The sequence below is a fragment of the Elgaria multicarinata genome, chromosome 22 (genome assembly GCF_023053635.1).
Source record: "Elgaria multicarinata webbii isolate HBS135686 ecotype San Diego chromosome 22, rElgMul1.1.pri, whole genome shotgun sequence".
Classification (NCBI taxonomy): Eukaryota; Metazoa; Chordata; class Lepidosauria; order Squamata; family Anguidae; genus Elgaria; species Elgaria multicarinata.
The window spans coordinates 7819902-7842190 of record NC_086192.1 but is presented as its reverse complement, the minus strand read 5'-3'; the positions used below and the strand labels follow the sequence as shown (position 1 = coordinate 7842190).

The window sequence follows — 22289 nt, the reverse complement described above, 5'->3', positions numbered from 1 at the left end:
AACAGAATCAAGAATGAAAACAGCACCCAGCCCACTTGCACCCCAAAGGCCTGCATGGCCACGCCAGCAGAGAAGGGACCCAACCTTGATTCCCTGCCATAGCTTTGGAGCAGCCACCAAGAAGACCCTGTCTTGAGTTTCCACCCAATACACCTCTGATAACGGCGATGCAGAGAGAAGGGCCTCTCCCAAAGATCTTAAATCCTTTGGCGATGGTAGCGGTTGTTAAAGTGTGTGCGTTTCAAAGCTGCATTTCGGAAATGAAAGAGCAATGTGAATTTTATCTACGTGGATTCAAAACGAGGACAGTTATCCCCAGCAGAAAATCGAAGGGGTTTTTTTTCCTCCCCCCCCCCGCCCTCCCTCTCTAGGATGCTGAAAGTATCTGTGTCAAGGTGAGTATTGACTTTTGTCTTAGAAAATGTATGTAGCACGGATGAATAAATCTTTATGTGCATTTGCAGCAAAGCCAGGGCCGTAGATCTTAGGGAACTGCATTGATTTTTCTTTTCTTCTCTTTTTTTCCTCTTCTCCACCTTCACACGTCTCTCTTTCTCCGGCTTTCCAAAGGGTCAAAATTTGCCAGGCAATTTAAAAAAATTAAAAAAAAATACTCTCTTACTTGACCCCCTTTTCAGGTGCCGTTTCTCTTCCTGGAACCAAGTGAAGACCTTCTACTGTGAAAAATTTTTGAGCACCTTTCGCTAAAACAAATCGTCGTAGTGCTAAGGACGGGCGAAAGGGTGTGTGTGAAATCAGGTTGCAGCCCATTGTCTTGGGGGAGGGCGTGAGCTTATAAATTTGTGTCTTGGTGGACGAGGGGTGGAGAGGGGAGAATATTAAGCGCATGGTGGATGGTGCATTTCAAGAGCTGTTGCCCGATAGAATACTTTCCATGCTGAACATCCCAGATTCAATCCCTGTCATCTCTAGGGTTGCAGAAGACTTCTGCCAAACCAGAATAGATCAGGCCCAGTGGCGTCTAAATCCATTCCTCTGGGATTCCCCAGATCATTTGGTGGCTTTTGTACCATTAGAAGCGCCTCTTCTAAAGCTGGCAGTAAGAGGTTTAAGCTACAAGAGGCAGGTATGTTCTGCGTTTTTAGCTCTGCCTCCTTTGCCTTCAGCCCCGCCCACCACTGGAAGCCCCCCACTCCCCGAGAGCGTCTTCAAAATGGAATTTGGCCCGAGGGCTGAAAGAAGTCCCCCACCCCTGCTCAAAGGGATGTTTGTGGTCACTCGGATTCGCCAAACTCCACCTCGCGTCTTGACTCGGGCCCGCTTCCCCTACGCCTTTGGGGTGGGCGCTCGCTTTGCAAATCAAACCTGTGCAAATCAGAGATTTGCGCAAATTTCTTCACTAGGCTAAAACGGGGCTGATTCGATCGACTGAGGAAATTTGCGCAAATCAAACTGGGAAGCGGAACGTGGCGAGTTTGAGCAGCCGCTCAACGGTTTGCGAATATTTTTGGCGGACGCATGCTCAGGCCTGGAGCTTTGAGCGTGGCGTGCTTGCCCGTTTCTTGAGCAAAACCGAAATCCTCATCCATGATGTAGACAATACTGAGCGAAATGGATCAGTGCCCCGAGTCCTCCTAAGACCGCTCCCTGAGACCCAGGCCGTAGCTAGACCTAAGGTTTATCCCAGGATCATCCCGGGTTCGTCCCTGCCTGAGCGCTGGATGCCCTGTGTGGCACTTAGATGAACAGGTTTGACCCCAGGACAATCCTGGGATAAACCTTAGGTCTAGCTACGGCCCTGGTAGGACTTTTAAAGCGAATGCACTGTTTCCTAAAATCCAATCCTAGGAACCGAGCTTCCGGGGGGCAGAGTTACTTTGCCTTGCCTTCCCTGCATTTAAAGTAGAGGCGAAGTTCACGCTTACGCCTGAAAGGATGAATTTGGTGGATTTGTTTCCAGAACTTTGGACAGACATCCGCTTTGCAACTGCAACACCGCCCAGTTAATCCCGTCTGCCGGAGTTTCGATTTCCCCTTTGACCAGGTGGGGCTCGGGAATAGAGCGCTGTTTTCCGGGCAGCGAGGAGCCTCCTGGGATTTCCCCCCTATGCCTGTCAGCTGCAATGTCGGAAAAACTTGTGTATCCCTCCTTCTCCTTCTTTTGTCTTGTAATTACCTAATTAGTTAAGCAAGAAATCTTTGATGGAGTCCTCGTTACGTACGTGTATATCAGCAGAGAGCGGAGAGCAAAGGTCAGGAAAAAGCCATCAGTGGCAACTAGCCATGATGGTTGTACATCAGCTTCTAAGCTGAGTGGCAGTATGCCCCTTAGATGCCAGTTCTGTATTTTCTTTCTTTCTTTGCAGTATTTGTATGCCGCCCCGGAACCGTGCGGCCCAGCTGGCTTGCGACGATAAAACCTTAAAAGCGCAAGAGAATGAATTTCACGATTTCCAAAGCGGTCTAAAAACGTCAGCGGCACCCATTACAATGGTGTAACAAACCCACCGTTGCTAAAAGCACACAGCAGATCGTAAAGTCGGGTGGGAATAAAAGTGCGCGGATCCGAAAAGTCTGAGAAAATGTCAGAAAGGCTTTGAAAAGAGTGTAATGAAGGTTTCTTTGGGGGAGGGCGTTCTGTCACCAGGGTGCCACCGCTGAGAAGGCCCTGCTGCCTTGTAGCTACCCATGTGTGGGGGCACCAGGATTAGAGATTTCAAAGATGAATACTGGGCCCAGGAGAAAGCAATCCTTCAGTTGCTGGTTTTTCGCATTTGCGGAGGGATCTGGCAAATGTAGCAACCAGGATGTTGTTGACTAGACCAGATAGCTTTCTGCTAGGATCCTGTAGGACAGCCCTTACTAAGGGATCAATGCATCCTAAAGGGATGTTGCTTCTGAGTCATGGAAATTGTGTTTTTTTTTTTTAATGTATTCTCATATTAAAAATAAGAAACCATATTAAAAAAGAACGAAACCCCTGTGTATACACAGTGGATAATGAAGAAGAGTTGTCAGCCAATTAAAGAATTTTTAGTTGATTAATTGTCTTCCTTTTAACTAGTGGATTGATTTGAATGAATCAATTAAATTTAAAAGATTTGCATATTATCTTCGTTCAGGTGCCTGTTTCAGATATTAAAGGATGTACAGGATAGCGTGCAGTTTAGTAAGCAAAGCTCCCATTCTGTGTTAAAACGGAGAGACCAGAGCTAGCTGGTAGAGCATACACTTCTTTTGCATTCAGAAGGTTGCAGGTTCGAAGCCTGGTGTCTCCAGGTAAAGGCTCTGTCTTGTTTTATTTAGTTAGTTAGTTTAAGTATTTTTATCCCACTCCTCAGCCGAAAAAGGCTTCCGGGGCGGCTTACAAGGAATCAGCAAATAACACAGTCCCTGATCGCAGTCTTACAATCTAAAAAGCCACAACACACAAGGAAAAAGGGATGAGGAGGGGAAAAGAAAAAAAATTAGGCAGCAGGGCTGGTGGGGGAGCCCAATTGGAGCAGGCCTGGGCGTTTCCTTTGCCACTCGTTCCACCGACAGCTTTTATACAGTGCTTTTATATTGTGGTGCATTGATGCCGTTCTTTTAACGTTCTTGTTTTAAATTTGTTCTCGGCACCGTGAGCGACGTGATTCCATCCAGCAGAGCACCGTGGGGATATGCCCCTTGGATAATTCCTCTTGTGTGCGAGTGTGTGCACGTGGGTGAGAAAGGGAATGCGGAACAGTCCTGTGTGAACCCGGACTGGAATGCATGTTCAGTAAATACTGCCACAACACTCCCAACTACCCAAGGATCCATCTTTAAAAGTGTGACATCGGAAACCAGAAGGGGACAGAGAACCCGTGTTATTGTAGGCCACGAGCCAGAGATGTGAACTCTGTAGGCCACGAGCCAGGGATGAGAAATCGTGCCTTCGAATCTCATCTTAACGGTAAATCTCTCAGTAGGTGTCTCTAAACCAGGAGTTCATCCTTTTTCAGCCAGAGGACCAGATTCATTTTGGGAGAAGCTTTTGGGGGGCCATCTCCCCGCCTCTGCCTCCCCGCCTGTAATCTGGGCATTTTAACCCTGACCTACTTTACAGGGTTATTATGAGCAGATTACCAAGAATGTATAGGCAGAGCTTCGAACGTTCTCGGAAGTGGTATATATTATTATATTATTGCTATGACTAGGGGCGTGGCAGTGTTGGTGACCATTCTTGGCCAGGAAGTAACATTGCCACAATCGTGTGTGTGTGTGTGTGTGTGGCTTTCCACTCCCCACCTCCTCTTTTGACTCAGGCGTCCTTTCTAAAGGTGCCTCCCGGCGTTTGCGGGGTTTCTATGCAGGCCTGAACGGATGTTAAAAGGGTAGTGTGAAAACCCTTCTAAAATGCTGATAACGCTTGTTACATATTGTTTGAAGAGATAAGCAGTGGGTGAGGGGGAGAGTTAGCGAGAAATTCAAAGCCGTACCAAGAGCACTCCTGAATATTTACTTATCGGTGTTTAAGCAGGGCTTTTGATTCGCCTCTTACCTGCGTGGCGTGATACACCGAGAAAGGAGGGATTCTGACGGAAAGAGACTCATTTTTATCTGCTAGCCTCGCAAGTAAGGTCAGTTCTGTTATCCCCCCCAACCCCCACCCCGTTAGGGGGAAAAAATGCATTTCCAGTATTGGCAGAAAAAACCAAACTTGCGTACATAATTCCCAAGCCGGATGTGGTGGCCAGCCCTGTGCCAAACTCTCTTGAGTGGTTTGTCACCTGCTGAAGGTAACGGCAGCATGCAGTTCATCCATTCTGTTCCTCGTGGCAGGTCTCACCACGGCGAATATGAATTAGTTTTGGAGACTCCCCGGGCTATGCCCCTTGGATAACTCCTCTTGTGTGCGAGTGTGCGCACGTGGGTGAGAAAGGGAATGAGGAACAGTCCTGTGTGAACCCGGACTGGAATGCATGTTCAGTAAATACTTCAAAAGTCTGAGCTTTTCCTTAAAATCATGTATTAAGAGAAGGGCTGTGAGTTTTTCTGGTCTCATGTATTTTTTAAAAAAACCTTTCCCCAAAAAATTGGCCTTCAAGAACCGCGTTTTGCTTTTTCCTTTTCTGGTTTCTTTCACTCCTGACCATTTTGCAAACTTTCAGAATGGTTTTGTTTTCAAGTTGGGGGCCTCTGTTTCAGGGCAAACAACACAAACATGCCAGGGTTAAGCCACAGTTCTGATTTCAGACATCACAACAAACCAGACTTTGTAAGTAAACAATAAAGTTGTTGTAAGCCAACATGGCCTCTATTTGTGGTTCGTAGCTGGCTAACAAACCATGGTTTGTTTGTAGGATGGATTCAAGCACAACGGGCCAGTTCACATGTAATGGCAAATTGTGGGTTAATTAACCCCTGAAGCAGAGGCTAGGGGACCATTTAACTCCTAGGAGCATCTTTGCCTCAAGAGGCAGGCCAGTCTCGGCAAGAGAAAAGGACCCAGCTAGTGCAAGGCAATAGCAAATCCTGGGTTAATTAATTCCCCCATGGTTTGCCGTTACATGCAAACCGGGTCAACCACAAGCCAGATTTCAACAAACCGCACCATGGCTCAGCGTTATGTGTAAACCTGGCCGATAAGAAGGCCTTTGTTATTTGACATCAAAGCCTTGAGGGGACCAGGGCTGGTTTAGTTTGGCACCCAAAAGGTAACCATGCCAGCTCCAGAAAGATGTGTTTGGGTCAGGGACCACCACAGGCAAGGCCCTGTTGTGATGGTTAGCCACATGCTTAACTTCCAAATGAGAAGTACCCAGAGAAGGCCCTGGGGTGGAGGTATTGACAGATGGCAGGTTCATAACACGGCAGAAAGTGATCCTTTGGGGATACTTCGCTCCCAGACTATGTAGGCCTTTATAGACTGAATAGTTCCTGGAACTAAACTTCGAGTCGGGCCAAACCTTTTTAAAGAACTGCCCAAATACTTTCTCCCCGGGGGAACTGTTTAATGATCCAGCTCCAGCTGATGTTTCTGAGCACTTTTCAGGGGCACGTTTACGCTCTGTTTCACTGTCTTGCTGCATTTCCCCCCCCCCCCCCTTATATCTCCGTGTCATCAACACTTTCACCATCTTGCTGAGGTTCTACCTAGGCCTGGAAGGAAGAAAACTGAACCTCAAACTCCCTCAGCGCCATTTTCCAGCATCCTTGCAGAATCTAGTTGATGGAGCTTTCCTTTGGGGTCGGGTCGGGTGGGGGGGCGTCACGGGTACACTTAGAGTAGGTTGGACAGGAGTTCAGTTTTACTCTAGTGTTTGCATTATTATCAGTATAACTGGATTTTCCATCCGTTTCATGGGATATTTTAAATGGTACTGGGTGATGTTGTTGTTTTAAAGAAAATAACTACTGAAATCTAGGTTTTTGAACTTTTTGGAAGGATTCACAGATCAGCTTTTCTGTAAATTAACCCACATTTATCTCGGGACTATGATGAGCAGTTTTGGGAGTCCAGTTGGAAGTGCTGGTTTTGACATTTGGAGCACTAAATGGTCAGGGCCTGGGATAACGTCAAGACTGCCTGTCCGCTTCTGAAGCTGCTGTACATCTTTGGAGGTTCTGCTTTATCTGCTTGCACTGTCTGAAGTTCAGTTGGGGGGTAGTGTGTGACAGGGCCTTCTCTGTGGTGGACCCTCGTTCCTCCTCTTGTCAGCTTTTAAAAGCCAAAGTGGTGCTCTTGTCTCTGCTGCTCTGATTAAAGGGCGATTTACAACGGTGTCATTCTGAAACTCAAATAGCGCTTGCGGAGCTTGGCCAGATTGTTCCATTGTGCAACCGGTAAGGATGGGATATAGTAATGATACCCCACTGTTAGACAATTTGCAGAGAAAAACAAAACAAAACGCAAAATAGAATGAACGTTTACCAGTCCCCCAGGCACGCAGGGGTATTTTAGAATAAAAAGGAAACCATGCCCTTCTTTCATGAAGAAAAGGTAAAATAGTTTTACTCACAAATACTTTTACATATAAAATGCAGGTACAGCGTAGAGTTTCAAATGGAGTTTGTCTGGTCCATTTTGTATTCCATTACACAGGCGGGTGCAAGAGAGCAAATGCACATGCTCCCAGTAATGGTGGACATAGAGAGGGGGGAAGGAAAGGGAGGAGCAAAAGTAAGAAATCACATTGTAGGCTATAGCGATCCCAGAGCTAGCTGTGGTCAAAATTCGCAGGAACTATCTATCTTCAGCACTGCCCACTTCCCGTAACACGCAGGCAAGGTTGCAATATTCCTAACAAGAAATGCACAACTGGTTCTACAGTGGGTTGTGCATACATGAAGCAGTTTGAAACCTCGTTTCCGCTAGCACAACGTTATTTGTGCTAATGGGAAGACAGTTGCATACTGCCTAATGTTGCTGCTAAATAATTTTTGCAGGGTTTTTAAAAACGTGTGTGTGTGTGTGTGTTCATTATTGTTCGCTATCTCTAAGCCTTTTAGTCAAAAAGCAGGCTATAAATACTCTAGTTCATAAAATAAATCAGCCATGCGATAATTGGCTCATTTAAGTGTTATCCCATAGTCAGAGTAAAAGTGGTAAACACCAAAGCAATCTAAATGAAAACAAAAAGTCTTCAAGAGGCTCCAGAAAGACACCCCAGATTTTGGGGCAAGCCAGCCGAAGAGCGATGGGGAAGAATTGTTGTCCAGTTGTTGTTGGACTGCAACTCCCATCATCTCTCACTGCTGGCTATGCCGGATAGAGCTGATGGGACCTGCAGTCCAGCAATGTCTGGAGGACCAGATGTTCCCCACCTCTGCCATAGGGGTGGGTAGCAAAGGGGCAGGGGCAGGTTCCCCCACGATACCAACCTGTTTCTCACTTAAAGTTCTTTGTGCCAGGAACGTCAGCCTTTGGGGAGGCATTTCAGCCTTTTAGAATTGGGGGGGGGGGGGACGGACGGCAGAAAAGCCAGGAACAGCCAAACAGTTGGGGGAAGGGGGTGGAACCTTGGGAAATAGGTATGGCCTTCTGGGGAGCCCTGGAGGGTAGGGTGACCCTATGGAAAGGAGGACAGGGCTCCTGTTTCTTTAACAGTTGTGTAGAAAAGGGAATTTCAGCAGGTGTCGTTTGTATGCATGCAGCGCCTGGTGAAATGCCCTCTTCATCGCAACAGTTAAAGCTGCCCTCTTTTGTATCTGGTCACTCTAGAATAGCTCCTAGACCTTTAAGTGTTGTGATGAAGAAGGGATTTCACCAGGTGCTGCATGCATACAAACAACACCTGCTGAAATTCCTTTTTTTTCCCTACAGACAGAGGAGCCCAGTCCTCTTTTACATATGGTCACCCTAACTCTGAATCTGAAGTTCCAAACCCTTCTTCTACAGGATAATGGCTCCACAAACACCGGGCCCCGAATCCTAAACTCCCGAGACTCCGTCCTGTAGCTGCTGGAGTCTGCAGCTGAAAGGAGAGCGAAACCTGGTCCCACGACCGGCCACAGAGGGAGAGAATGGTCTCAGGATGCAGAAAACAATTTTATGGATGGAAACCCTGACGCGTTTCGGCCTCTTCCTGTATTGTTCGGTGTCGCCAGCATTCACAGCGCCAGTCTGTTGTAAAAATAATAATAATGGCAGACTTCATAACAACCCTTCGAAGAAGGCCTCAAAGTAGAGAAAGCGGCCGAAACGCGTGGGGATTTCCATCAGTGCAACCGTTTCCTGCATCCTCACCCGCCTCGCACCCAGGGTCGACCCACCCACGACAATTAGGATGCTCTCGTCTGCTTCAGGCGGTTGCTCCTTGCAGGTCCCTTTGCGCTGGGCGCATTTCTCAGCCAGGCGCCTGCGAGTGTATTTATTCGGAAAAGGGCAAAGCGTAGAACAGGCTTATCGCAAATGTTTCTCCTAATACCTTCAATTAAGAGCTAGCTTGAATTTCTCAGCAGAATTTACTTTCTCCAGCCGTTTGCAATACTTCTGTTAATTAGCATATTTTAACATTTTTGTCTTTAAAAAGAAAAGGGGGAATTGGGGAGGGGGGCAGCAGAGAAGAAATGCAAGGTGAGCGTCGCGGCAATGACACACACACCCCTCCCAATAAAAAAATAGAATAAACCCCCCCCCCCCCCCCGCACAGAATTTCAAGTTTCAGACAAACAACTTCATTTACAAGTGTGGCTCTAATTAGCTTCTGAATTAGTAAAGCGGAGTTTCCCCCCCACAGAACGGCAAAAGCCCTGAGGGAAAGCTGCAGAAAAGAGAGGCTCGCGTTTCCAATTATTTTGTTGAATTGCTAATTTAGTTATTGTGGCTGGCTTAATTGTGATGGGTATTGGGTGTGCAATTCAATTTGTTTTAAATATTTGTGGGAAGGCTGATTGGTAATGGAGCTGACCTATTTCGCGGCCTAAATTGAGAGAAGGGACTTGAACAAGGGGGAGAGAAAGTGGGGGGGGGAGAGAGAGAAAGTGGGGGGGGGAGAATACGGCTACAAAGCTGCCGTTTTTGTTTCCGTTTTTATTTTGATCTCCCTTCATCTCTCTTAAGACCGTTGAAGCAACAAAAGGTTTAAATTAAAAGATGATAGCACTTTGATCTCTCAGCCTTTGAAAGCGTTGCAGCTTTAGGGGTACCCTTCCGGGCATTTTTAATATGTAGATATTTTAGGCTAAAGTGTGTAAATATGCATTTCCAGAGTTCAGTAGGCCGCTCCCTTCCTTTCCGTTCTAAATTTTTTATTATATTTGTGGAAATGATTCATGTACACACACACACCCCAACTCCCCAAATATAATCTTGGTTCAACGAAGGCACAGACAGGAGGAGGGAGAAATGTATCTTCCGCTCTTTTTCTTGTGCCGATTTGATACAATTTAACACTGTTTCAATATAAATTGGCTGCAAAGGCTTTTATTTAAAAAAATATATAAGCAAACTAAAAGAACCTGCTTGGGAATAAACAGACCCACTTATGCATGCAACTTACCTAGTAGGGGGAAAAACTGTTCCATTAGCTACACCTGCAATTAAATTCGGTTGGGTAACGGTGGGGTAAAATGGCTGTGTGTGTTCAGCCATTTGTAAAACCGTTTTAATGGACAAAATTGTGCCACCTATCCACACACAAACACACACACCCCTCCCATTTCCCCTGAATGTTAAGAAGTGGGTTTTGTTTGACCCGAAGCATCAGTAAAGGTGGATGCAGCACAGGCTATTGAGTCTATATGTGTCTACATTGTGTGTTTCACGTCCGGCTCTCTGTGGGCACCGAGCTCCCAAGAAATGCTAGGCAAATAGATCGTCTTTGGTCTCTATTGTTACCTACCTTGCAACCTTAGTCACTGGGCAAGCTTAACAATCAAAATCAAACCATGTTTGTGTGCTTTACACAGTGATGGGTTTGGACTACAATTCCCAGCATCCCCAAACCAGCAATGCTCTGGATAGTCGGAGGGCACCAGGCCAGGGAAGGTTTCTCTGCAGTTTCTGAGTGGGCTAGTCCCTGCGTGCAACTACGGATTTTGGAGACATCCAAATGAGTTTGGATTTCTATTTATCTGACCTGTAGATTCCTCATGTACCAGCTTTTTCCAAGTTGTACTATTCTGCAGACTTGTGGACTATTTTTTACTTGGGAGGGGGGGGATTTGTGGAAATTTGCCTTGATGTTGATGCCCAAGTGGAACAACACTCTTCTACAACCTTTAAAAGAAACCTGTAAAGCCATCAAAGAACAGATGCCAGAGTAAAAGGATGCCTGTCAGTCCGCAAAAGACAGACAGAATATGATTTAACACAAGCCAAGCATCCCTGCATGCAACAAGCAAAAGTATCAAGGTAAAGGGTTCAGGCATATAAACTGCTTTCTGAAATGTTGGCTTTCTATGGGTTGCAATTGTCTTGCTCCCCCCGGCTAGGGAAAATCAAGAATGCTGCGACTCAGATCAGACCCCCATGTGCTCTTTAACACTCTGCAGAGGACCTTTTTGTCCATGTGAGGGGTTACGTTTTAATTTTAAGGGGAGGGAGCCAATTCAAATGCTGCCCCCATCTGAAAAACCCTTGCTGTGAGGGGATAGTGGAAGGGGTGTCTCTTTGGTACAAAGTGTCCATTCTGTAAGAAGATACCTGGATTAGGATCGCGGACTGTGGCACTAAAAGAGTAGTTGTGTGCTTATGATTGAACTCTGTACCTACTCGCATGCTTTCTCTATAACCATGAGGACTAGCAACTTTGCTTCCTTTTGAAAGCTTAGGTTCCTGGATGATTCCACGGTGGCTGCCATATATTCCACACTCAAGCACCACACTTTATTCTTGCTAATGGGCCGAACTCCTGACTCTTAAATTGCTGGAATCATTGCCGAAGAAGGCATCGTCGCAAAGGCTGGTTTGGGGAGCTTACAATGTTCCGAGGCTGCGTAGGAGTGTCGAGGCATCCTGAAGTTGTACTGGACATGTCTAAAACCATCACCAGAAGAACGCAGCCGACTTCTCAAAACCACAAAAGCCATGCCAGAGGGACGCAGACGTGTTGTGATTGTTTTTATTAAAAGAAACTTGAGGTAAGTGAAATGACTTCAGCACCGCAAGTTGTCCCAAGACAATACAACAATTAATACTTCCGTCGGTTGGTTCCACTCTGCCCTATTACTAAAGGTGTAATAGGGGCAGTATTTCTTAATATTCTGAGGTCTTCAGAAGGGGGTCAGGCTATTCCCCTGCCCCAATCAGCCACACGTGACCAGGGGCAAAATTTATTTATTTGACACGTGATTATACGGTTCTTCACAATATTAGATTTCAGGCTGGGATACCACACCCAGATAACAAATTCTCACTTTGGAATCCAGCTTGGCCATGGCATGGTCACTGGTCAAGGGATTGGGTCCAGATTTAAGCTGGGATCCATTCTCCCCCCTTCCTTCCCAGGGCAGCTCCTGAAAATGCTACACAGTCAAAGGGGGGGGGGGATATGAACAGAAAAGAAAGAGCTGGAAAAGAAAGGGTTAAGCAGGCCCCCCACCCCCACTACTGGGCCTCTACTCAAGAAGACATCACTTTGAAGAGCTGTTTGGTCCAAGTTAAAAGAACTACAAGGAGGGGGAGAAGCTGCAGCCTTGACGAAGTTACCCATCCACACTTAGCACCTGGACATAGCTATAATATTGGGGGGGGGAGTGAGAACTCCCCCCCCCCCGTGCTTTTCCTGGGTTCAACCCTAGTGTCGTGAAGCGCAAGACGCTCCCTTGTGGCCAGCCAGGACAGGCGGCCAGCGTCACCCAGCCGTCCGAAGCTGGCGTTGGCAGCCCACACCGGTTCGGTAAAAGCATTTGCAGAGGGGTGGAGTCCACCGCACCAAGCCCCTCTGCTTGGCTGTCCTGACGTGCCAGGACAAGCAAAGGAAGAGTATCTCAAATGGATGATGGTTTTCAGGTTGGGCCATCCTGGAATGCAGCTCTGCTGAGCCTCTCTCTCTCTCCCAAAAACGGATTGGACTGGAGCCTGCGTTGGCTTTGGTGAAAATAAGCGGAAGCAGAGTTGAAGCGGAAAAGGAAAGGCACTGCACTATGGGGACGTTGCTGGCAGCATTAGGAGCCGGCTCCTTCCTTGGGGTGAGTAAAACGTTGAGTCTTTAGCAACCTTCTTTTCAAATACGTATTCTACTCTCAACTGGGTTATTTTACCATTGAATCTGTGGGCACCTCTGAAGGGGCTTTCCTTACATTATATGGCAGCAAACTCCGGGGTGTCTGTTGGACTCAGAGCATTGGAGTCAAACCTGGCTCTCTCAGGTGTAGCCACAGGAGACCTGAACTCTCAGTCCAATTCAGCCTTCCCCAACCGGGTGCCCTTCAGGTGTGTTGTGTTACGACGTCAAGCACCCCCCAACTAGCTGGGAAAGGGGTGACCTAAACTTTTGGTTTACACTTAAAAAAACGGCATGTCATGGGAAGCCATGGGACTGGAGTTGGCAGGTATCCAGCTTGCTCCGTTGGGGTAAGTGGGGTTTAGACAGGACTGACTAGCTTGATATAAGGCTCAGACCCTGGTCTTTCTAAGAGGAATAACTTCTAACACACACACACCCAAATTAGGTTTCCTTCCCGTCCTCCTTTTTGCATTCCCTTGAAGAATTGTGGAACTTCAGCTCAATGCAATGTGTAAAAAGGAAAATCGACTTTATTTAGCAATAGCCTTCCACAGCTTGGGCCCATACCTGACAGAACCCAGTATGAACCTACCTGTACACTACATCTTTCACCTAAGTCCCTCCTTCAGGTGCCTTCTCCTAGGGAGGCAACAAGGGAGCGGGCCTTCTCAGTGGTGCCCCCCCCCCCAATTTTGGAATGATCTCCCCCACGAGGCCTGCCTGGCACCAACATTGTTCTCTTTTCAGCGCCAGGTTGAAGGCCTTCCTCATCTCTCAGGTATTTGGCAGCATGTGATAAGGTTTTAATCAGGTCTTGGATATCTCTTATTGTTTAAAAGCGTTTAGATATGCGTATGTCTGTGTGTGTGCTGTCTGTTTGTAAACGGGGTGGGCTTTTTAATACTAGGTATAATGCATTTCAGTGGCCTTTTACCTTTGCAAACCATCCCGAGCACGTGGGCTATTGGACGGTATAGAAATGGAATAAATAAAATGAAAGATGTTTTCCGTAGACTTGCAACTCCTAAGTCACGGCTATGCTCCTGCTTCTGCCCCTTTCCCTGCTTGATTGAGCGGCTGGATCAGCCCCTCTGATGGGGCACAGCGGTGAACGGCAGACTCTCCCATTCCCCTGTAAAACAGAACGTGCAACTGGCTGTGGGTGATCACCTCCCAACCTACATCTGCAGCAGGAAAGGTTGCGGGGTGGCTGGAACGGACGCAAGGTTGACAGTCACTCCTGTGGGTTGTTGCCCGGCGCGTCTGTAAGGGCGGCAGGCTGCGTCAGCGAACCCACACCTTCCTGTGAATGGGCAAGGCCCAGTTGGATCCCCCCAAAAGTGAGGCCTGGGCCTTGCCTGCCTTTTAATGCCTGCTATTCCGCTATCAGCACTCCACTGCAGAGTTCACTCGCACACCGCTGATGCAGCACCGTCCGTAATCATGCAAAATATACACCCTCAATGGCAGCATGAATCCCCCCTTCCTCACTTGGTGCCATGAGCGAAGGCTGAAGAAAGGCCATCCCAGCCCTGTGCCTTCCAGCTCCCGCCCGTCCATTCACACCACCTCGGTGGCCTAAAAGGCAAGGCAAAGCCAGGCTCTTCTTTCCCAGCTAGGAGAGGAGATGCCGCCACGGCCGCCCTGCTCCAGACTTCCAGCATGGATCCCCTGAGCAGGTCAGGCAGCCCACAGAACGGGGCCGGGGGTGGGCGAGAGTTTAGCTAATTGGATTATACCGTTTTCTTTACGGCAGATGGTTTCGCTCAAATAGGTTTCCCTTAGGAGGCGGTCTGAGGAAATAAATGCCAGCACCGGTGGGCTTCTCAGGGCTGTACCCGGTGCGTTTTGGGCGTCCCAGTGAGTCCCAGTTCTCCGCCAGCATCAGCCGGTGCTGGGCTGCCAGGGCCGAATGGTATCAGAACAGGAGGGGAATTGCAGTGCGCATCCTAGAAGGGGAAACGCTACCCCATGTTCCTTGCAACACAGAGTGTCGCTCCTTAAAATTCCTTGAAGCCCCACGGCTACTTCTTCCCCAAATGGGCTATACTCAAGAGAACCGGCGTTTGGTTCCATCATCCTATCGCTCCGATTTGGCCCTTTTCTCGTTAATACGGAATGGCTGTTTTAAGGGATGTAGCGATGGCGCCTGTCCGACACGCTGTGCGTCATTTGCATAGGAAAGAGAAATGTCCACCCCCCCACCCCCCCAGTCTGTATATCAGACGGGAGGAAGGGAAGCTCTCTCTCCCAAGCCGCGTAAAACTTCGGGCTCTTTCTAAACGCTTTGGTCTGACACTAGGGAGGTTTTCACGGCGGCTTTCCTACATGCGTGGTTCACAAAGGAACCTCTGAAGGCCCTGCCCGCAGATACAGAAATGAAAAGGTGCCCTATCGAAAGGTGCCCCTTGCATTAAAAAGGCGTATTTTGTTCTTCTACTCCCCTACAGGACAAAAACCTTTCAGCCACCAGGCTGTTGAACTACCTGATAACTGTCAAAGAGTAGATTTAAACTCTGGGGATGAAGAGGAGGGTGGAGCAGCAGCAGCCAGACCCCACATCTTCCGTTAGGAGTGGGGCCTCCATCACATAGACCATTTACTGGACATGTAAGTCACAGACACGCCGGACAAGAGTGTATTCAAGACAAGGTTTGGGGTGGGGACACCAGGGAAGGCCGTCGCCTAGTTTTCTTTCCTGGATTTAAGACCTCGGGGTACTGCAGTACCTGTCATTATCTTTTTGTATGCGCTGTACAAACAACAGTTAGTTGAGACGTTGGTCCATCACACTTCGTTAAATAAACAGGGAGTGCTCTACGACATTCATAAGTTACTTTGAAGGGAGCCTGACGTCTTGCAGTCTTTCGTAACTAAAAGGCTGCTCTCTTCCACTCAAGTCTGATTTAAAATTTTGAAATAAAAAGTACACGAAAATTCAGTCCGTTTCCAGCATTTCCCCTCGGCGGGGCCAGGTCAGGAAGGCGAGAGCGGGACGCCGGAGCCCTTTTGCTGCTGCGGCCGGCGCGCCCGCTTACGTCGAGGCGGGGGAGTCCATCGTGGAGAGGATGCGCACGATCTCAGCCCGCTGGGTCGGCGATATGTGCTGGGTCATGTGGACGATGGAATCCATCGCGACCTCTGGATTGGCTTGGACCAAGCTAGTCGAAGAGGAGGAAGTCAGTCAGTTCTTTGCAGATTTGTCCATTCGTTTCTTTGTTGACTGTACTTTTAAAGCCTTACACGGCAATACCTGACCAGAGCACCTTCCCAACCTGAACTACACTCAGCACCTAAGGGCTTCCTCCGGGTGCCTCCTCTGAGGGAGGCTCAGAAGATGGCCACAAGGAAGCGGGCCTTCTCAGGGTTGGCCCCCCAATTATGGAGTGATTTCCTTGGCACCAACATTGCTATCTTTTTGATGCCTGGTTAAGACCTTTTTTCTCAAGAATTAGGTAGCATGTGATTTTTAGTTACGGTTGGTTGCTGATAGTTGTTTTTAGATATATTTTGTCCTTGTGTGTACTGCCCGTTTGTGTGTTTTTAAAGTAAATGGTTTTTAAAGTTTGTATACTCCATTTTAAATGGTTTTTAATCTTTGTAAACTGCCCAGAGAGCCTTGGCTATAGGGCAGAATAGAAATGATGATGATGATGATGATGATGTTCTCTGGGCTGTGTACAATACATTAAAAACACGCAGTACAAACGTTAAAACAAAAAATCAAAACAGGGCAGAATGGAACCAGTAGCCAAGAATTAAACCATTACAGCGTCGTAATACCAAATTAAAACCAGCAGCGGAAAAGAACCCTAAAAGCTGTACGGTAGTGCAGACTCCCTGTTCTTTGCAATCGATCAGGCCACACAACGTGGATCAGGACATTGTGGGGTGAGATGTGTTTCTGCCGTAGTTTGAACATTAGATCTTGGAAACAACCGAGCTGCCATCATCTTCCTTAAAAATGGTGGTTCTCATCAAGGACGGGCGGCTACCAGACGGGTCAGGTAAATCCCACGGGCAGGCGGGTGTGGGTGTGTGGCTCTATGGGTTGGAGCGGGAGTGAGGAGTCCGACAGACTCACAAGCTGGCCTTGCATCTGGGAACCCCCACTATCCAGCCTGCTTCGGGTGTCCGGATCTCGCTTCAAATCCAAATCTGGGTGGACCAGGCCCAAAGAGGCACGAGGCGGATCGGAGCTGGCACCAAAGCGCACTCCAAAGCGGATTTGGGGAGGGGGGGTTGTCCCCTGCACAGCCCTACAAAAAATGGCATCAGGATTACAGCTGAGCAATGCCCCCTCGCCTGGGATACGAAGCTGAGCCTGCTGAGTTCCCCGCTCTAGGAGCTTCGCGAAGCAGCCTCCTTACCTCCGTATCTGCTTGAGTATGTAGTCCCGGGAGATGTATTTGATGTTCTCATCTACCACCGAGCGAGCGCCCTCGTCCTCCGTCAGCTGTTTCTCCAGCCACTCTACTAGGTCTTTGTTATTATCCCACAAGTATGCCTGCCGGGGAGAAAAGCAGAAGTCAGTGCTGGGGGCTGCTGTCAGTTTCACCATGAGGGGTCTGCAGAACATGCATATTCTCCTGGGCGCCCCCACCCCACCCCCGGTCCCTTCTCCCAAGCTAAGGAAGCAGGTCCAAGGAGAAGCACAAAGGATAGGGCATCACTTAACCTGATGGGTGCACAATTCAGAGACGACTTGTAGCCCCCGTGGGAGGGAACCAGTGTGGTATAGTAGTGGAGTGATCTGGGTGATTTGGGAGATCTGGGTTCTAGTCCCTACTTGGCCATAGAGCTCACTGGGTGACTTTGGGCCAGTCATTGACTCTCAGCCTCACAGGGCCATCTTGAAGGGTATAAAAGGGAGAGGAGGAGGAGAAGCCGAATCATGTATGCCGCCTTGGGCTCCTTGGAGGAAAAGTAGGATATTAATGTATTAAAAATAATCAAATAAGTAATAAATAACGGAGCCCCTGCTTCAATTGTGGGAGGTCCCAGATTCGATTCCGGGCATCTCCAGGTAGGGCTGGGAAAGAATCCCTGCCTGAAACCCTGGAGAGCGGCTGCCAGTCAGTGTCGACAGTACTGGGTTCGATGGATGCTGGGTCTGACATAGTGCAAGGTAGAAAGATCTGCTCTGAGATGGGAAAAAACTTCTTTTTGGAAGGGCACTGCTGCCCCAGGGCTCTGTAGCCACTCCTGAGCACGCGGGGGCGGGGGGCAGGGGGCAGAGAGACTGGTGGAGCTGCTGTAACATAGGGACCCACAGATCCCTGTCCTCTGCCGCTCAACAGGAGGCCTGACTGTTGGTTGCCATAACATGCAGTAGGCTAGCGTTCCCCAAGTGTCTGCTAGCCAAGCTATAATCTTTTCCCTTAGTGAAATGCAAAACGCACTTCACTCCTGCCCTTAAAGAAGCTGGGCCAAAGATCTACCCTCGGCCAGCATTCTGTAGCCCACAGTGGCTAGCCAGGTGTCGCCAGGAAGCCCAAGCGCAAAGCCCTTTCCTGCTGCTGCTGCTGCAGCTCATCAACTCTGAATCGGACAGTGGCACAGAGACTTCCCGCCTAGTAGCCACTGGTAAGACTGGGGAAGCTACTGGGAGTTGAAGTCCAGCCGATTTCAACTCCCATCAGCCAGCAGGGTCAAAAGTCAGGGACGACCGGAGTTGTAGTCCAACAGCTTTGGAGAGATCAGATGAGAACTCCCCAGAGAGTTTCAGCGATGGGACGGTAAACACATGTGGAGGCTCACTGGGAGGAGCTCGAAGGCCAGAACAGAAATACAGCAAGCGGCCACTTCTAGGGGTGAGTATTTCAGTCTCACCTTTTAAAATTAAATTCCCTCAGCGCCCAGTTTAGGAATTTCTCAGAATTCTAAGCCTCTGTATAGCTTCAACCACACTGTCAAAATACAGAACTTAATACAGTTCCTTCAGTCAGAAGCTTCTGCAAAACGCAGCTTTATTTTAAGCAAGCTACTAGTCCTCATGAGCTCTGCACTGGCAACAACAAAACATTAAAATCACAAACGCAGGTTTACAAACCAACCAGCCGACCCAGAATTCTGCGTCTACTGCTTGTAACCAGTCACGAAATCTATCCCCCAGTTTGGAAGCGGTGGGCATTACAAGAGAGGTCAAAGTGGCATGAAGCCATGGGCAAATCTGATTTCCCCAGTAGCAAATCTTAAACAAAATGTTTTGGGGTGGTGGTTACAAGATCATTTAGCTCTGTATTTGCTAGGTAGTTGACTATATAATCATTCAGGAGCGTGTTAGAAGCTGAACAGCCTTCTCGCTGCTTCCATTCGCCTCTCATTTTCTTTACAAATCATTTAAGAATCGTTAATGGTTTCCGGAAAAAACCAAGTACCACCATTAGCGCTCATTCATATTTATGTCATTTTATTTGGGTAATTAAACACAAAAGCTCGTCATTTAGAGGTGCACTATCCTTCTCTGTTATACTGCTAATGAAGCCAAAGTCGGAATGACAATGAATTCCACATCATGATTTAATAGGCGGTCATGTCAAAAATCAGAGATGAACGATCTCGGCGGCTTAAGGGGCTGGAAGCCGCTGCCACGCTCCTCGAAGGGTGACCCCCGGGGCCTGGCGCTGATGCGGTGGCTCGGCTCAACGCAAAATGGGCATGCAGAGGAAGCGCGGGCACACCGGTTGGCTCGATGCTCAGAAGGGGAGTGACCGTTTTGTCTGCGGTACGGCTGAAGACGAGCTCTGGGCCTGTACCCTTTTTATTAGCACACAGATGGGACCGCACGAGTCGTGTCGGCAGAGGAAAGGGCAACGAATAGGACTCTTTTAGCCATGCGTAAAATACCGTCGGCGTATTTGTGGTTAGAAATGTGGCACAGCTGTGGGAATTATTCCGCATTATTTCCCCATTACCCTATGATTGTCATCCTCCAACATAATGAAATTTGGGGCTCTTTTCTTACCCTCCGTGTCTTTGGCCAATATATTTAAAACAAAGTCATGTATCCATCAGGGCTAGATACTTCTTTTTAAAGAAAAGCACAATTTCTTTGGGAGGAGAGTTTGGCCCACCAGTCTCTCAAACCATGCCTTACCCGTAATATGTATGTTTATTGATTTTTTACATTTATTTCCCACCATTTCCCCCCTCTTTCAAGGAACCCGAGGGGGCTCACGTGGTCATCCTCCTTGTCTCCATTTTATCCTCACAACAACAACCCTGCGCGGTAGGTTAGGCTGAGAGGCAGTGGCTGTCCCAAAGTCACCCAGTCAGTTTCACGGCCGATTGAGGACTAGAACCCGGATCTCCCGACTCCCAGTCCAACACTCTAACCACTACACCACGCTGACTCTCAGGCTGTAGGCAAACTGTACTTATTCTATAAACCAAAGAGCACAAAACTAAAACAAAAGCCTTTTGAAAACCTTCTCCATAAATATAAGCTGGACTGGGAGGAGCTTTGAAATGTGGCTCTGAAAAAGAATGGAAGCTAGGGGAACCACCTCCAGGGCTCCAACCTCAGAGCACAAAAACCGCACTCGCTACCCCCTCTACCGCGTCACCAGCACGTTTCCGGCTACGTGTCCACACTTGGAAATGGAGCACGGAGCCGGGAACAGGAGCCTCTCCTGAGGAGGGTGGAGGGGAGAGAGACCGAGGTGGTGGCCACACGACATTACTTATGGCCGCCCCGTCTCCTTCCCTTTCCCTCCGAAGCACGGCTGCTAGACGGTTGACATTGCCCGTCTAGCAGAATTGCTAGTCGGCTGGAGTGCGGAGGCAAACACCTGCCTCTCTGTCCCTGCGCCCCTGCCTTGAATACAGGCCCTTTGTGGCTACTGGGCATATTGATTTTATTGATTTCACCCTGCCTCACTGTGGCGTCTTATTTTAGTTATTTATTTGCAACATTTGTATGCCACTCAACATCTAAAACAAATTCCAGAGGAATGAACATAAGAGGTAAAATAGTAAAAAAGATAAAAAGCATTAAAAACACCATACTGAAATTAATCTTTTTTAAAAACAATGCCAATAAAAACTGCAACTGATCAATCAAGGAAGGCTTCCTGGAACAGCTGTTTTCAGGAGGCGCTGGGAGCAGCCTATAGTGTTGGCGCCTACCTGAGGCAAGGAGTTCCATAGAAAGGGGGCCACCACACTGAAGGCTCTTCTCTAGGTGGACTCCAGTTGGGCCAAAGGTCTGTGTGGAGCCACCAGGAGCAAACCCTCTGATGACCTCAGTGACAAGGCAGATTGGCGAGGGAAAAGGCGCTCGCTCAGGTGTCCTGGTCCCAAGTTGTTTTGGGGCTATTTGCACTAGTACCAAAATCTTAAATCTGGCCCGGTAGTGAATAGAATGCCAGTGCAGTCCCCTTACTCCATTATCACAGGATTTATAAAACTGACTAGTTTCATTCTATTTCATAGGGCTGCACCCAGTGTTTGCCAGCGAATGTTTTAGGGGCCCGAAACATGCCTTGGCCCTCCCTGCTCATTTTTATGGTTGCATCCATTTTCTAATGATGAAGCAAGAGCCAAAATGGCTTCAAAAAATAAACAAACTAGCCCTGATGGCTATGTGCTACCTCCAGTATCCGAGGCAGTAAGCCTGTGTGCACCAGTTACTGGGGAACATGGGTGGGAGGGTGCTGTTGCACCGTGTCCTGCCTTGTGGGTCCCTGGTTGACAGCTGGCTGGCCACCGTGTGAACAGAGTGCTGGGCTAGATGGACCCTTGGTCTGATCCAGCAGGGCTCTTCTGATGTTCTTAAGTTCAAATCTCAACAGTCTTGTGGAAAATTGAGGGTTTAGGGTTTTTTTAATTATAAAAAATGGGTTGGGATTGATTTCAACACTGAGATAACTTTAGGGATGTATGAATCAGGAGAACTCGACGCTCGCCAGAGTTTTCCGAATTCCACTGTGTCTGAGTTTACATTCAGTCTGAAAGGTGTGGATTGGGAAAATCCTGATCAGAAATACTGATTATCTAACTCAGCCTTCCTCAACCTGGGGCGCTCCAGATGTGTGGGACTACAACTCCCAGAATGCCCCAGCCAGCTGGCTGGGGCATTCTGGGAGATGCAGTCCAACACATCTGGAGCGTCCCAGGTTGAGGAAGGCTGATCTAGCTAGATGCCTAATCAAAAATACACTGAAACTAATTTCTCATACATCCCTGGTAGGATTCACTGCCTGCTTCAATTGTTTGTGGTTCTTATTATTAGAAAGAACCGAAACCACAGTACGGCCGCCTAGAAAGGGGAACTCCCTGCCGCCCTCAAGTTTTCATCCTCCACACTGGAATCTCCTCCAATCCCAGTAATTAATCGGGAAGCCAGATCTGAACCTGAGATTCAAGCTTTCATTCAAGAATCTTCCAATGAAGCCTATTAAAAGCTTGCAGCAAGAGAAAATAATAATCAGTAGCAACGTTATTTGCCACGGTCATTATTTTAAAATTGCAGCCGCTGCTCTTGTGCTTCACTCCCAGATGCAACAGCAGCGTTCACAACCAAGGCGTTCAACAAACTGTCGAGGAAGTAAAAAAAAACCCACCCCACTCCACCCGCCCCCATCTTGCTGCAAATGCTTGCCACTTCGCAGACCTGAGTAAAGCTAGGATTTGCCCAAGAATCCCAAAGCTTTTAGTTTAGGCGAATATTTAATACTCTTATTAATC

At 48.1% G+C, this 22289-nt stretch overlaps 1 protein-coding gene across 2 annotated transcripts in view; it reads right to left on the bottom strand.

The window, feature by feature from the left end:
• Positions 1 to 13898: 13898 nt before the first annotated feature.
• ACACA (acetyl-CoA carboxylase alpha) overlaps positions 13899 to 22289 on the bottom strand; it is a 221542-nt gene continuing 213151 nt past the window's right edge. For both annotated transcript variants that reach the window (XM_063146546.1, XM_063146547.1), the window contains 2 exons: positions 16970 to 17106; positions 13899 to 15760 (listed from right to left, as the gene is read on the bottom strand). In XM_063146546.1, coding sequence (XP_063002616.1) covers positions 15634 to 15760; positions 16970 to 17106 — 264 coding nt within the window. In that variant the 3' untranslated portion in view covers positions 13899 to 15633. The remainder of the gene's footprint in view (positions 15761 to 16969; positions 17107 to 22289) is intronic.